Genomic DNA, 17,396 nt, shown 5'->3' on the forward strand with positions numbered 1-17,396 from the left:
TGGTTTGCAGAAGATATGCTGTCAACAAAACGAGCACTAAAACTGGTGTATTATAATACAGTTCAGTTTGTGATGTAATTTTAAGGTGAGTGTCTAAACAAGACAGACACACATATTGTAATTCTTAGGCCTACAGCAATTAAATTATTATAAATGTGATATTGTACTTTGCATAAATAAAAATTTGACCCACAGTAGATGACACATCGGTGTTGAAACATGTCTGGGTAAATATAAAAATAAACTAATTGCGTTTGAATAAGGCAGGATTTCAAAACAACCCAATTTTTAAATTGCAAACACGGATGAACGAAAAGAGGAGTTTCGAACCTTAGTAAAATGAGACACTGTTATATTTCATCTTCAGTGAATACTATCACGATATAGAGCTTCCAGGTCCTCCTCGGCGCAATATACAGTGTCTATGACTCAGTGTGGCACCCGCTGCGACTCAGGGACGTCCGCTGACAAACTCGGTCTGCCTCACGCCACCCGTGGAGTACCTCGAACAAATAATAAAATACAAAACAAATACTTGAACTTCTACAGGATGTCATGTGCACCAAATTACATCTGTCTGTAAGAATTATAATAAAGTAGTTGTAGACTTTTTGCTCATTTTGTACGTGACAAGCATTCACAAAACTCTGCACCTCTAACGTTTATGTTAAAAGTCCACAATTTAATTCATCCCAACTCACATCGAGTGTCTCGTCTCACGTGCTGTCAGAAATGTCTTATTTTTTACTAGATGTTATTGCAGCAAGTAACGTGCCCGGCTTAGGATTGATTGTTTCATTCCAGGGTGTATACGACCCGGGACAACCGGGAATTCCGGGAAAAACCCGGCAATTTTTTCATCCAGGAGAAAACCGGGAAAAACCCGGGAATTTTTTCATCCGGGAGAAAACCGGGAAAAACCCGGGAATTTTTCGGAATTCCGGGAATTTTTCATTGTTTTAGCTTTCAGTTACATTTTTGTAGTTCTGACTGCAGAATTGATTCTCTAGCAAAGAATGTTATTGTATCCTGCTACTGGAGAATGATACTGCAGCAATAAAATATAAACGAGAGGGAAAAAAATAAAACTGTAGTGGCAAAGGAAATGTGCATTTTACGACGACAAAACACCGTGCACGCACAAGCGTCTACAGATAGCAAAAATATGTTAAAGGCCGTAGGGCGCAGACTGTAATTCTTCGTAACAACAAAATGCTTGCTATGAGCATGACGTCACAACTGTTCACATTAGGTTCGTTTGACCAGTTGCCAGCGGTCTGTTGTGCATGCGCATTTGACTCGCGTATAAGCAGTACCTTCTCTCGCTTCCCGCTTCTTGAAGTTTGGCTGTTAGCTGCATCGGTAGTAGCAGCAAGCAGCCAGATGTAAACGAGAAAAATTTTTCTCGCGCGCCCTAGCTGCCAGATTCGCGCTTCCACAGAGTTGTCTGAGTTGTAGTGGGGAGGGGGTTAGTCTCCACGTGACCCGTGTTTACGTTAAGTGATTCCGCTGCTTCTCTTCGTGTACAGCTCCCACGTCAAATGAAAACAAAACGGATTTCTGTGGCCGGGAGCTATCAAGTGAATTAAAATGCATTCACATAATTACAGAGGGCAAAAATATATTATTAATTTCAGTTTCTGATTTTATTTTCTTTCCAAGTTAGTAGCAATCAAGCATTAATCGCCTTGCAGAAGAATGAAGTTATTTTTGCAAGTTTTCTAAAGAAATTCCGCTGAGGCAATCATTTTATTTGAAACGAAGTGTTTCATTTAACAATTTTGGGTACTTCCAACTGTTCGGTGAATTTCAAGTGCACGTTATCATCTTCTGCCATGTATGGCATTATGCCATAATAAAGAACCAAACATGAGATCGTAGAGTACTGGTACTCCCAGAAAATTTACATCCCAAAAACCACACTGAAAAGCTTAATATCAGATGGGACCTACTTCATTGTGAATCTGGAAAAAACCAATGTGCACTTCAAGCCGAATTATGCATTTTAGTATGATTCACGAAATTTTGATCCCTTTTTGAAGTATCCTCTGATGCCTTGTTTCTTTTATGGTGTAGTGTAAGCTCTCTTAGTGCTTTATACACACGAACATGCGGGCTTCCTACACCACTGCAGTTGCACACGCACAATAATTCGTTTTTGGCGCTCTCTGGCAACTGGTAAATCGAACCTATAACTAACAGTATTGCGAACGGTGGTTAGAAAAGCGTTACTTTCAAAGTAAATTTCTTTTTACGCAAGATGAATTATGTTACGTGTGTGAAAGTGGGATGGATATCTAAATCACAGAGCGTTCGAAACTGAACAGTTTGAGGACCAGCCACTTCAAGAATTTCGAGCCGAGGCATTTATGTCACAATTTTAAATTTACTGGCACATTTGTGTGATGTGTCTTAAAGTATATCACACCAAAAAAAGACCAATATTACACGTGAAAGCTTAGCTTTTCTTGTAGATATACGGTACTGTGTACATTAATGTAAACCGTTAACTTTTCCTCTTGTGTGTTCGCGCTATGTAACCAGTAATCTTGCTAGTGGCTGACTATAACACGTGCGCTATGCTCTGAATAGCTGCTGTCATCGGCTGGCGAGATCTCGTGGCTTGAGATATGACTCGCTTACAAAAGGACATCACAACCTCGGTTGCAACGCTCCGGAAACTAACAAGCTGTGTTTGGTGCAGTTCGAATTTATACTTTCGTAATACGAAAATATGCTGCGTATATGTTGCTGCAAATCAAAGTTCTTTCCAAAACTTCTCTGCTCCGGCTTTTCTTTTTTTTTCCGGGAAGTTCTACGCGATTATATAAAACGTTAACCATTCACAGGATTGATAAGTTTTACAGTTCCGAGGGAACTTTTTCTGTGCTAAGTGACAGTAGGTCACCCGGGAAAAACCATATTTTTTAAACGGGATATCCGGGAGAAATCCGGGAATAATCCGGGAATTTTTTTTCCTTGTCCCTGTATACACCCTGCATTTAGATGTTGCAGATACTACCTCGATGTGAGCTGATGCAGTGTTAAAAAACAAAGGGAACGTGTACTTATACTCTGCCCAGTCACATTAATGTGACTGACCGTCTGTCAGAAGGCACAATAACCACCTTTCACAGCAAGGATAATTGTGAGATTTGCAGGAAGAGTGTCTGTGATGTTCCGGAGGATGCCAACAGGGCTGCAGAGCTGTGCCGATCGCAGTGCCGCGGACAGCTCCGTCAGGTGTCTCGGTCGAGGATCCGTCTCGCGAACAGCCCGATCGAGGTGACTCTCGCTCGGGTCGAAGTCTGGGGAGTTCGGTAACGGGGAGAGTACAGTAAATCACGCGGGCCGTGTGACACGTCGCACCGTCTCGCCGATAGGTGCTTTCGTGCCGAGGAGAAACGAACTGCGTATAAGGAGGGACACGGTCCCAGATGATCGATATGTACTTCAGTCGATCCAGTGTGCCTCGTAGAATGGCGATATCACCCAGGGAGTGCCACGAAAACATTCCCCGGACCGTAACCTTTCCTCCTTTTGCCCGGGCCCTTACAAAGATTGTTGCAGCGTGATTGCTTTCAGGCGTTTCGTGCCGTACACGCCAGTGTCAGTCTTTCTGACGGGGCATAAATCGCGATTTGTCTGAAGAGGCCACCGGTCGTCACTGCTGGGACGTCCAGTTGTAGTATAGGCGTACAAATTCCGGCCTCAGTCGCCGACGGATGGCAGTCGGTGTGGGTGCGTGAAACGAGTGCCTGCTGCGGGGGCCTCTGCACGCCAGTGTTCGCCGAACAGTTGTCGAGGAGACGCTGTCGGTAGCCTCTCGGTTCATCTGGACAGTCAGTTGCTCGATAGCTGCGTGTCCATTTGCTCGTACACACCCCTATCATCTGTAGCCCGTGGAGCACCGAGTTGCCTCGGTGCCTGTTTTGGATAGTGCCATTTTGGCATGTGCTGTATACTTCAGGCAGGATGTGCACCTTTTTACAAACTGATTTTAGCCATTTGAGTAGTTCTTCCAATATTAGCCCAAGAGACATGATCATGCCCTTTTGGACATCAGATAAATTGCTCTATTCCCACCTTACGACAATGACTGTACTGTTTTCCGCAAAATCAAATTTGGCTGACACGTATAAAAAACCTGGGTGTAAAACTTTGTAGGGATACGAAATGGAATCGTCACGTAGGCTTAGTCAGAGGTAAAGCAGGTGGCAGACTTCAGCTTATTAGTAGAGTATTGGGGCAATGCAACCAGTTTATAAAGAAAGATGCTTACAAATCACTTGTGCGACCTATCCTAGAATACTGTTCGAGTACGAAAGACTCGTACCAAATAGGACTAACAGGGGATATCGATCATATACAGAGAAGGGCGGCACGAATGCCCACTGGTTTGAGGCACGAGAGAGCGTCACGGAGACGGTAAATGAAATGTAGTGTGGCTAGGGCATCCTGTCGGGTAGACTGTTCGCCTGTTGCAGGAGAGCTAGAAATTTTCATCTGGGCCAGGTGACTTGAACAGCTGGAATGTTCCCATCACCCATTGGATTTTATTAAAGTCCACACACTCCTTGGCCGATTCCCAGTCCCCTCTTCGAGCAGCTGAGAACCGTCTCTCCGACATCACATTCTGGTCTGTGTTATCCGGCGGAGCATATTGAGGAAATTGAGTTGTGAGGAGCAGTTCCAGCGTCTCATGTGCTGTCTTTGTATATTACCCACCCTCCTTCCTCAACATACCTCCTGGACTGGTTGGTACTCTAGTGAGAATTCTGTGAACTCTGATTTGAGCAGCCGTGCTCTCCATTTCCTCACAGAATTCCTTCCAGGATACCTTCTTTGCTTGTCTGATTGCAAGGTTGTAATTGACAAGGACCTCAAGATTTTAACCCATTGTCCTTTACGTCTCCCAAATAACTGTCCCCGCAAACCGCTCATCCTCGTGAAATGTGCCTTCAAACCACTCGCAGTACTCAGAGACCGAGTGTACTGGTTGCAACACACCAGAGGAGGAAGCTGCACTCATTTGTTTTTGGTTGGCCACGCCGTTCCTTCAGCTTCAGATTTATCGTGAATGTGATAAATTGTTGTACGTGTTGGTGGCTGAGTTCCATACACATTATGCCATTGCCATTCTAAGTCTATAATGTTTTCGTTCTTCCATTGCCACTTCAGTATGGCCTTGTGTTGCCCAAATGAAATCTTACTTCATTCATTTCTGCACTGTCATCTGCCGGAAAATGTGTGCCACAATCTGTTGAGAAAACACTGGACTAAGGTACCTTGCAAAATTGCAGTGGAACGTGATTTTGTTCCAAAGGTATAAACCCTAGAGTAACAAGGTGCAAATCCCAAGACATAAATAACGAGGTGGGGCAAAATTTACCCCACATTTTTCTAAATTCTCTCTCAAAATAAGGTTCTGCAGTAACATAAAGTAATAGTCAAACAATATGCAACATGTATTGCAAAGTGTTGTTGATAATTTCATTGGGTAGATAAAAAATCTACTCACCAAGTGCAGCAAGACACACACATGAGAGGGTTGTAATTAGGCAAGCTTTTGGAGCCAGTGGCTCATCCTTGAGGCAGAAGGGTTGAAGGGAAAGGAAGAGGGGTGAAGTAAAAGGATTGTAGAAGTCTAGGAAAGAGGGTAGGTTTTGGGTAAGTCATCCAGAACTGCAGGTCAGAGGAGGTGAAAACCTGAGCACTTAAAGGTGGAAGATGCCCATTCCCAGTCTTGTAACTCTCTCTCCCTGTTACTTTAAAACTTCAAGATCACTTGGATTCATGTACAACGTTTTTGTTGTTGTGGTGGTTGGCTTGTATTTCTGCACAGTTATGACCTGTCTCGCCCTTAATGACGCTTTTAACATCAACACGGTATTAGTCTGGTTCTTTTTAACATGAATGCAAGTTTGCATGATGATCATTATTGATGCTGTTTAGTGCATATTCACGTATATGTACATCTCGATTGGTGAGTTATTCTGAAAGCAGTAAATTTTCCATACAACGCTGCAAAGTTGAGTGTGGTGTATTTCAATTTCACTAAAGTAATAGGCTCTACCCATAAAAGTCGTGTTGGCTTTATAACTTTTTAAAATGTGTATTACTATGTTAAGAATTTTTCTGAGGTGATTTCTTTTTCTGTTTGTTTACAGATCTGAAGATGGTTGTTATAAAAAAACTGAAAGTAGTAATCATATTTTAATAAACTCCATACTTACATTAACTCTCATAAAAGTGGTGATTACAATTTAAATTTGTAATTTGCTGTGTCATTTTAATGAGGTAGTTTTCCACCAAAGTGAGTATCGATACGGCTCTGGCTCACCCAATGAGAAATGATGTGTCTTGCTGACTTATCTTAGATGCACCTGACTGTAGAGTTTACGATAACTGTTCAACTGCCAACTTACTTAATTTCATATGCGACATCGACACTGTACACAACAAGATATATTTGACATGTGGCTGGGGATTGCTATGTGGAAATCACTGTGTAACAAATTGAAACTGTTATTTTATTTCATTTTATGTTGTTGTAACACGTTATAATTTTGCTCAGTTCTGAAGGAAGTTGAACGGTACCTGTGGCTGCTAAACTATTTTATACCTCATTACGTTTGAGCATAGAATATAATCTGTGATTTTAGATCAGGTGGACATCAGTGCGATTTGACAGTAATTCCCCATCTCGTGTTTCTTCATTGTCATTCTGTACTACCAGTTTCTTCTCACGTGAAAGATATTTTTTTTAGAACTCCTGATAGGCAGAAAACTTTGCTCAAAACTGGCTGTGAAAGAACAAGTATAAAAACTGCAGGGATGATGGTAAAATAGTGCTCAATTCATTGGATTTATGCGATCTGGAGAACAGAAGGTACAAGAAATCTGTTGGGGAAATTGAAATTTATTCCCAAAATTCAATTTAAATGTAATAGGTATACATGTAGTACTTAAAGTGACACGTAAAATTGTGTACAGGGTAGGGACTCGAACCCAGATTTCCCACTTATCGCAAACTCCGGGGCTGATCCACACGTCGCACACCTATCTATTTCTTCTCGTAGATTATTAAGACGACTACTCGTAATCGCTGGGAAATCTGAGTTGGAGTCGCAGTCTGACACAGATTGTCATATGTTGCTGTAGGTAACACGTCTGTACATATTACAGCTGAGTTGAATTTCTGGATAAATCCCAATATTTGAAACTGTACTTTGTCATTAAATATAAAAATCCTCTTTTTTTCAATGGCATAAATTTATTAGCCCAGTATAGGCACATCTCGATACCACATCAGCCCTCTCGCTCTTCTTTTCTCTGACGACAATCTATTGTTGACACTCTCAGTGAAAATATTTTGGCTTCCAAGTACGTGTGTATTACGGGTTACGGGTGTCCCTCTACTGGCCAGCTGCAGGTCCTCTGTTTTACCGTGTCGCGTTTCTGCAGGTGACAATGGACATGCATTACATCAACCCGTACGGGTACGACATGAGACAACTGGATCCGCAGATGCCGGACTCTCTCAAGTCCTACGACCACCGCGACTTCTGCCGCAACCCGACTCATCGCAATGCGGCCACCTTCCAGATGCTTATGTACCGGTACCGCTTCTCGCAGTATGTCGATGCACTCGCCCACCTCATGAACACCGGTAAGTACTGAAGTGATTCTCCGCAACAAATTTGATGTCATTACAGAAACCTGTGCCGCCTACCGTGGAGGGGGTAAGAGAGAGAGAGAGAGAGAGAGAGAGAGAGAGAGAGAGAGAGAGAGAGAGAGAAGGCATTGTGGTCATGAGAAACTCATTTTTGTTTCAGGAAGAAGAAGATTCTTTTCTTTTAATTGTGAAGCTGTAAGCTCAACATATTACTTCGAAAATTTTAAATCACAAATGAGATCATTGGGACCTCCATTGAAGGGAAAAAAAGGGCCCATTTGATTGACATGGGGTGTGTGTAATGTTGGGTCAGTAGGCCTGTTGCCTTCTCAGACTTCCAGGAGTTCATCTCTGTATTCGTCTTCACTCACTGTCACGTTGTCAGGAGGCACAGGTACCAGAAACACTCACTGTGACACACAGGACTTAACACAGATAGTAAATTAGGATATTGCACAGTTTTCTTTGTTTCCATGGTGATTCTGGCTATTTTCATCGCACAGAAACAAGCCTGTTTTGTGATCTGTTTGTTCCCTTCAAATTGTTGGGGACACCAAAGGACATGTGACATAATCCTTCTAAACAACCTATCAGGAGCGTAACACATGGCAAACAGCATATGTGAGGGCCTCATTTTTTGTCTAGGTTGCCAGGCTTGCACCCAAAATAGAGTTCATAGCATTCTTTTACGAGAGGATTAAGTTTTGTCTGTGCGATTTCAGACTTACTTACCACAAATACAACAAACATATTTTGAGTTATTTATACCGGTGCAATACATTTTTTCTTGAACTCTCACAGACCGCAAACCTTCCATGAACCTGCAGCAATTCACTTCACAGGGTCAGATTTCTCTCACTTCTGAGACTGATGCAGCAAACACAACATGATGCGCTGCAACATGAGCACAACTCGTCAGCCTCCTTCGTATCCTGGTGGTATGAAATTCCTCATGTATGGAATTCCTTGTATAATTTAGATTATTTACCAGTAATTACATAATCACACACACAATAAATAAAAGTAAATTAAACAATCCTCATGTGTGTGCTTGCTCTGTGTGTGTGTGTGTGTGTGTGTGTGTGTGTGTGTGTGTGTGTTGTCGTCTATTTTCTATTTTTGACAAAGGCCTTGTTGGCCGAAAGCTAACTTTCCGACAATCTTTCTGTTGTGCTGTTCTGCGACTTAGCATCTCTGCTATATGGTGGGGAGCAACTATCATTTTCATTATATTGTTACGTTCCATCCTGGGTTCACCATTGTTTGATTTTGTCTTTTAATTGTGCCTGTCTGCAACGTAATGTGTTATCTTTGCAGCGAGTAGCCATCTGTATTTTAGTTACATTGGTAAAAGCATATTAATTGAGCAATACCAAAGTAACCAAAATACAGCATTTTAATTTTGTAAATAAAAGGTACAATATCACGAAAACTGAGGCCAATAGGCAAAAACTGATTTCATTTTCGAATTCAGCAACATCTTGGCTGACATCATTCACATTTTTCCCCTTCTCTCTTATAAAAATGCTGTTGACCTATTTGATAATTCTAATGTGGTATTATCTTGCATGCGAGATTATAATGAAACGTGTCGGAGGTCCATATACCTCGGAGGATTACACACACCAGTGTCGAGTGATAAAAATGTAATTGTGGTAAACCCTTCCAAAGGTTACTTGTGAAATACATTTGGTGTATCAGGTATTACTTACTCTGTCTGCATTGACAGCTGACAGCACACAGCCAAACGATAGTAAATAGTATAGACATGTTCTGTATAAGTCTGTGGGGATCAGAGTTACGTTCTGTGTATGTTGTACCTGTCAGTAATCTTGAATGCTATCTGTAATTTACTGTTATACTGTTAATGTACGTACAAACACTGTAAACGTTTGCATAAATATAAAATAGTGTTCTGTCGAGAACAGAAATGAACACCTCCCTAGAAACCCCTTGCTGTCACCTGTGTCGTCCACTTCATTTCTTTGTTTTAATTGTGGAGTCTAGTAAAATCTTTTTATGTTATTTTGACAAGTTTTGAGTGATTGGATTGGCTGCTTTTAAATGTTGTGCCTATTACAGCTGATTGATGGTGTGTCTTTCTATAAGAAACTGTATTGAAATTGTTTTAAAATTTTATATAAAACATGTTTAATTGTAGATTGTCGTCATTGTATGTATTATACCATCACAGAAAAATGTATGTGTTATGTATCTGAGTTGTCATGTAGGAGACTGCTGCCATCTGGGGGCACTCCATAATATGAGGGTTGACTGAAAAGTAGTGGCTCCACCTTCGTAACTCTTCAACAGTTGGCAGCATTGGTATGCGGCAGGACTGGCTTGTTCCGTAACCTCTTCTCTACAGCTCCAGTTGGTGGGAAGCCTTAGCACAGACGGTCGGTCAATGTGATTTAAACAACGTGCAGTCATTGAATTCTTGAGAGCAAAAGGTGTCACCCCAAAGGAGATTCGTCAGAGAATGAAAGCAGTGATTGTGTCGATGTGAGTACTGTGTGTCGTCGGGCAAGTAAGTTTAAAGATTTTGAGGCAGGAACATCTGACCTGCGCGACAGAGTTGCATGCCCTGTGACAGCAACCGCTGAGTTTCACGAGCAAAATGTTGACAGATTGATTCAGGACAATCATTGTATCACCCAGAGAGAAATCGCAGGCACAATTGGGATTTCACAAGAAAGTGTGGGTTACATTATTGCTTTTCTCGGCTATCATAAGATCTGCGCACGGTGGGTACCCTGGATGCCGACTCCTGAAATGAAAGCGCACAAACTTAAAATTTGCCAGGAACTCCCCTCGCGTTAAGAGAACGAAGGTGACGCCTTTCTCTATTCTGCTTTCATTCTCTGATGAATATCCTTTGGGCTGACACCTCCTGCTGTCAATAATTCAATAACTGCAGTTTGCTTAAATCGCATTGACCGACCGTCTGCACAGGGTTCCATACTTCGCACTGTAACAACACAACCGTTCAGTGCTAAGGCTTCCCGCCAACTGGAGCTGTAGAGAAGAGGCTACGGAACAAGTCAGTACAGTAGAGCATCAATTATCCGAACGTCGGTCAACCCGACGACCGCTTAACCGAACTGTGTACTCGATCGCACCTGTTACTCTCCCACCCTACCGTCCGTCGTCCCCCTCACTCCCAAACCAAGTTTCCCACAGTAGTCGCCACACCGGGCCACCGCTGGCGGAACATTGCTTCTAATGGGGCCTTCACGAGGCACTGCTGACCGTCCGAGCCGCCAGTCGCTGTGTTTCAACAATCGGCACACTTCTGTCGGCTCGGCACTGGCAGCAGAAGTAGCGGCAGTATCAGAGCTGTCCACAGCAACAGCTGCGCCAGCTGAGAGTTGAGGCGTGCCGCTCCGCGCAGTTTGAAGGATTGCGCACTCCCGAGAAGAGCTTCTCACGGTGGAAACAGTCAACTTCTGTTCTCTGTTACGACCATATGTGTGCTGCTGCGTGAAGAAGTGAACTTGACGATACAAAGTGCTTAAACGTAAACGTGTTGTCCTTTCTACGAGGGACAAGTACGAGATTATTAAAAGGTTAGAAGGAGGTGAATCTGAAACCACTTTATCCATTGAGTACAAGGTGGGGAAGTCGACAATTACGAATATAAAAAAACAAAAGACGAGCATAGCAAATTTTATAGCTATGCTCGATTCTACTGATGGATCGACAAGCCGTAAAACTGTGAAGCTCGCCACTAACACAGATCTAGATGATGCTGTTTACAAGTGGTTTACACAAAAGAGATCGGACGGAGAACCTATCTCGGGTCCCATTCTGTGTGAGAAGGCGATGCAACTTGGGGGGCCTTTGAACTTTAAAGCGAGCACAGGCTGGTTAAAATGCTTCGAGTCAAGACACGGCATTTGTGAGCTTACAATACAGGGAGAAAAACTGTCGGCTGATTCTTCGGCAGCTGATTCTTTCAAAGTCAAACTGAGGGACGTATTAAGGGAAGAAGATTATGCTCTCGAAAACGTTTACAATGCTGACGAAACTGGACTTAACTGGAAAGCTTTACCGAGAAAAACTCTTGTTTCACATCATGAATTAGCAGCACCTGGTCCTAAAACAAGCAAGGACCGTATTACAGCTTTGGCTTGTGCTAATGCTACTGGAAGTCACCGACTGTCTTTGTTCGTCATTGGTAAAAGTAAAAAACCGCGTTGTTTCGAGCACGTTAATATGTCAGCCTTGCCTGTTGTGTACACCTCACAAAAGAGTGCCTGGATGGATAGTACGATTTTTATGAAGTGGTTTCTGGGCTTTTCCGTACCCTCTGTAAAAGCTCATCAGCTAAAGAATGGGAAGAGGGAGAAAACACTACTTTTCTTTGACAGTGCACCAACTCATCTGTCATGTGATATTTTAAACGAAAAAGACGAGTTCATAAAGGTAATATTTCTTCCACCTAACGTAACCTCCTTATTACAGCCCATGGGTCAAGGCATTATTGAGACTTTCAAACGATATTACAGGAAAAAATTGTTGCGTAAGTTATTGTTAGAAAGAGAAGAGGATGGAGAAGAAAGTCTCTTAAGAAATCTTAAGAATATTGACATGGAAGACGCGTCCTACATGATCAGTGCAGCATGGAATAGTGTAAAGGAAGAGAATTTGAAGAAAGCCTGGAATAAAATTTTGGACACAGAAGAAAATTCACAAGATATGATTGAAAATGACGAACAGAATGATATGTCCGAAATTCTCGGTATGCTATAAGAAATAGATTGCCACGAATGTGATGAAGACATTCGTGAATGGATGAATATCGATGATGCAGATCCAGGACACAAAAGCATGCGGGACAGTGAGATTGTGAACGTTGTCACTGATAAAGATGATGCCGCTAGCATCTCATCAATCAGTGCTCCAGAAAGTGAAGATGAAAGTATACCAACAGCTTCTGAGGCGTTCACTTGTGTAGATACTGTCTTGCGATGGTTTGAAGCCCAAGATGAAAGTGACCAGTTTCAGATATCTGTAATGAAAAAAGTATGTGACTTAGCTGCTCGTAAGCGTGTAGGCTTGCTTAGACAGACCAAAATAAAGGATTTTTTTAAATGTTAATTTTGTATACTGTGTGTATTGTTCATGCAAAATGTGTATGTAATGTGTATATATTTTTGTTTAATAAACTGTGCCACATATTATATATTCCTACTGAAGTTGCCTTTGTATGTTACTTTGTAATACTAAAAGAGATGCCTGTCTTCATGAATAAATTTACTGTACAGTACTTCTTTTTGGCAAATAAACATGTACAGTTAGATTATCTGAACAAACTAGTTTTCCGAACACCCACGTCCCCCAATTACTTCGGATAATCGACGCTCTACTGTACTTGCCGCATACCAATGCTGCCGAGTGTTGAATAGTTACAAAGGTTGAGGCATTACTTTTCAGTCAACCCTCGTACAATAGTGTGTTTGACTCTTGCTTGGCAGAATGCCATCAGCATCAAAATGGACAGAAAAAGTAATACCTGATGTGTCAAATATATTTCAACAGTAACTTTTGAAGTCTTTACCACACTTACGTTTTTATTAATCAACATACGGTGCTGCACTGGTGGTTCGTTCCGGCAAGATATGTGGACCTTCGACATGTTTTGTTATAATCGGTATGTTGAATTTTCCAAATTGCTTCTAGCTACGGTACAGTTGAGGTCCTGTACATTTGTGACTAGTTAATAGTGCACTGCGTAGAGTGCCACAATGTCCGATGTGTGTAGATGGTATTTAACACAAATATTTTTTAAAAATGTACTTCGTGATTGATTGTTGTAAAAATTTTTCATATCTAAATATGGCAATTAAAATTTACCGGAACAAGTTATCTATATATGTGATTACTGCACTCTGGTCAAATAAAACTTCTCTAATGAAAATGTTATATATTTTCATTTGAAATTTAGTTTTTGCAATGCATAGCTGGAGTCAGCCGAACATGTTTCGTATGACATCCGGAATTTGTTTGTTAGTCATTACAAACAAAATTATTTTTAAAGCTGAATTTTACAAGCCCACTCAGTACAGCAGTACCAAATTAGTCTAGTGCAAATTTTTGCTGTACCGATACCTATTAACAGCTACAGGAAAACAAGAAAAATTATCAGAACTGAAGCAGCAACTTTGTAGTGCTTCAGTATGGCAGTAGCTGACAGTGGGAATCAGGTCAGTGTGCAAGTCATATCTGGACTACTGTTTTACTGTCCCTCTGAATACATAACTATAAAATTAGTAGTGTACTAGGCTAATTTTTGCTATTACATGGGCATGTAAAAGTCCACTTCAAAAATCATTTTGTTTGTAATGAGAAACAAACCAATGTTTTCCTTTGACACTACGTATTGCACAAAATCTACAATAAGCAGTATTTCTTCGGGTTAACTCCACAAGCACATTCCGAAATTGAAATTACAGGTATCAGCCAAAACACTAGAGAAAATGTGCCTGATGATTTCTCTCTCTATATGAAACTGAATCTTGCTACTCACCACATAGTGAAAGTGTTGGGTGACAGATGGGCACTTTAGATAAAGACTACTAGGTATTATTGGCTGTCGACTAAGGCATTCGAGCAAAATGTTATTTACAACTTGTGCGAACACCAGAATTTTTTTTCTGAAAAAGAGAAATATTTTGAGGTTTCATGTAAATTTAATGTCAGGAAGTCTTCGCGTGAGCTATTTGTCAGAAATGTAGCCGTGTAAAGAAATGGTACGTGAACAACGAACAGTTAAGATGTAAAGAGAATAGAAGCTTTCGAAATGCCGTGCTACTGAATTGTGCTGAAGAGTAGGTGGCGGAAACAGCAGCAACAACAGGAAGGTGTTTCATGCAGTCGGAGAAGTCGAAAAACTGATGGCTTAAAAATCCCCCTTGGACCAAATGAATGTTGAAAATAGACTTTGACCCCTAATGTACTCTGTGTGAGAAATAAAAGTTCGTAATGTTGGTGTAACAGTCTGAGTATAGTGACATTTAACCCTTCAAATGGCAAAATGTTTTATACAACGTAACAGTGAAATACATGTCTGCGTGTATACTTTGGGAATAGTAATCAATAAAACTGCTCAATTTATCATGTATTTCTAAGTCCCCTGTGACAAATTGTTACCCAGACTATCATCAGTTGCTGTATAGTACTGCCTCAGAGTCTACTCCAAATTCTGAATGATTTTTATCCTCCTCTGTTAATCTCTTCCTAGGACTGCATTACACGATCAGCCACAACTTTGTGTGCCATGACTATGAAGTCATTCTTATTCATCCAAAAGAAATATTCACGGATGTCAGTACAATCCCTCTAATTACGACAACCAAATGAAAATCAGTAACTAATGTACCTCTTATTTCTGAGTATGTGTGCATAAACTATTTTCGCCATGCTGCAATCATCAGTAATCATCCAGTGTTTGCAGAAATAATTTTTATTACCTAGGCGACCGATGTTTTTGACATAATTTGTGAAACAATATTGCATTTGGTGTTCATAGTTTATTAGAACAAGTGTTTCACAGCATATAATCAGCAAAATTGTATATAAATAGGAACCAAATTCACTACAATCTTCTTTCCTTACACATACGGCACGGAAGAATACTAGCTGTAAACTTGCTTACAAATGACTATTTTATGCTTTACAATGTAGAAAATGTTACTGTGAATTGAACTTACTATTGTTTATACCATAATGTATCAGAAGAGTAAGCCCACATGTAACAAATACTAATTGAACACAGTCAGTTACAGAGAAGAGTGCCTGAAAGGCCGTTGGTAAATATACATACTGTTACTCACTTGTTGGCCAATATTTTTGAGCCTATTGACTTAGAAACATAAAAATGGAATTTTTATTTGTCAGACAAAAGTATGACTACCATATTTACTCGAATCTAAGCCGCACTTTTTTCCGGTTTTTGTAATCCAAAAAACCGCCTGCGGCTTAGAATCGAGTGCAAAGTAAGCGGAAGTTCTTAAAAATGTTGGTAGGTGTCGCCACAAATAACTTCCGCCATCGAATATATGTAGCGCTACACAGGCATGCTTTGCAGGCACAAAGATAAATACTGGCACCAAAACCTCTGCGTCAGTAAATAAATTAAAAAAAAAAGTGGAAGACGAGCTTTTTTCGCCGCCCCGAGTTTCGACCACTGTATTTTCATACATTATCCAACGAAGTAAATACAAATTCCGTATTGTTCATCTTTGAATGTAGCAGCATTTCAATGTACTACGAAAATCCGACTGGCAAGACTATTTGCGATGTTTGTCAATATGGCCAATTCTATGTTCTGAATTTTTTCCTACCTGTGAGAAGAGATGGTTGCTAATAGGAACTTTTATGAATTATGAATCACATGCAGTATTCTCTTCACCATAAGAATAATGCGAATATAAACATTTTGCCATGTATTCTTTCGTGTTTGCTGCTATCTCATTTAAATCATGTCTGCCTAATAACCTACGAACCTAGTGTGAAACAGCAGCAAACGCGGAAGAATATACATATCATGCCATGTTTATATTCGTATTATTCTTATGCTTAATAGTGATACAATCAGAAATGAAGCACGGCAATCGATTAGATTTTTAAATCTAAGATGACTCTAATTTCTGTGCAGAATGTAATGTACACAAGAGGCGTCTGCAAAGATTTTCAAACAGAGAAAAATTTTAGCTAAACTCTCGTTCAGCACATCTATCATATGCAGTCTATTATTTGGTTCTTGTTGATCATTATCAAAGAAAGCAGCAGTGTAAGCAACAACAAATACCAGTCTCTTGCCATTGTTTCGCTAATGAGACAATTCCTCTCTTTTTTTATTGTAAGCGGCGGTAGTGCGCACAAAAGCAAGCCATGCCGCGAGCGGCGACAGGTCGTAAACACTCATTATCAGAATGCATCAAACAATGCATGACACAGTACAATAATGCATTTTCGGCTTAGAGTGACGTAAACACCTATAACAAAGAGAACGGCACTTATCAGATCAAAGAAAAAAAAGCAACCGATTCAAACCAGATGAAGCACCTGAAAAAGGAAGGGTATCCATATAAATACGGACGGAGCGCCTGATGCATAGCAATGGCTACCTGGTAAAGCTTAACTGCTAAGCTTACGACTCCAACCAAACTGTAGCTGTATCGTCATTCATTCGACCTAAATTGTGTCTCATATTACAATAGACCAACTTTTTTTCGATTTGGAGGTGCGGCCTAAAACTTTTCTCCCCCCTCGAATTTCGAGTCTCAGATTTCAGGTGCGGCTTAGATTCGGGAAATTTTTTTTTCCTGGATTTCAGGTCTCATTTTTCAGGTGTGGCTTAGATTCGAGTGTGGCTTAGATTCGAGTAAATACGGATTAATACCAAGAAAATCGTTTGTTTGTGGCAAATAAAATAATAAACAATATTTAAGACTAGTGGTATATATATTTACCAGTGTCACATAAAGATGTAAACAACACTTAAGTGTATGTGGTGTACAGTAACTTCTGTCTGCAGCCAGTCTTCTGTTTTGCAGGTCAAGGAGTGGTGTTGGAACGCTGTGCGTTCAGTGACTTTGTCTTTGTGGAGGCGATGGTGCAGTGTGGGTACCTCAGCAAAACAGGTGAGCAATAAAACAACACTCGTATCATCTGTCTGCTGTTTGAACACTAATATGAAGAAAACTGATAT

General features: G+C 40.8%; 1 protein-coding gene across 1 annotated transcript in view; it reads left to right on the top strand.

Moving 5' to 3' along the window:
• The window catches only part of LOC126108627 (NADH dehydrogenase [ubiquinone] 1 alpha subcomplex subunit 10, mitochondrial), an 81,499-nt gene that overhangs the window by 25,043 nt on the left and 39,060 nt on the right, over positions 1-17,396 (top strand). Inside the window, exons 3-4 of the mRNA XM_049913939.1 lie at positions 7,468-7,672; positions 17,242-17,328. Of these exons, the coding sequence (XP_049769896.1) occupies positions 7,468-7,672; positions 17,242-17,328 (292 nt within the window). The remainder of the gene's footprint in view (positions 1-7,467; positions 7,673-17,241; positions 17,329-17,396) is intronic.

This window comes from Schistocerca cancellata, chromosome 11, assembly GCF_023864275.1.
Source record: "Schistocerca cancellata isolate TAMUIC-IGC-003103 chromosome 11, iqSchCanc2.1, whole genome shotgun sequence".
Taxonomy (NCBI): domain Eukaryota; kingdom Metazoa; phylum Arthropoda; class Insecta; order Orthoptera; family Acrididae; genus Schistocerca; species Schistocerca cancellata.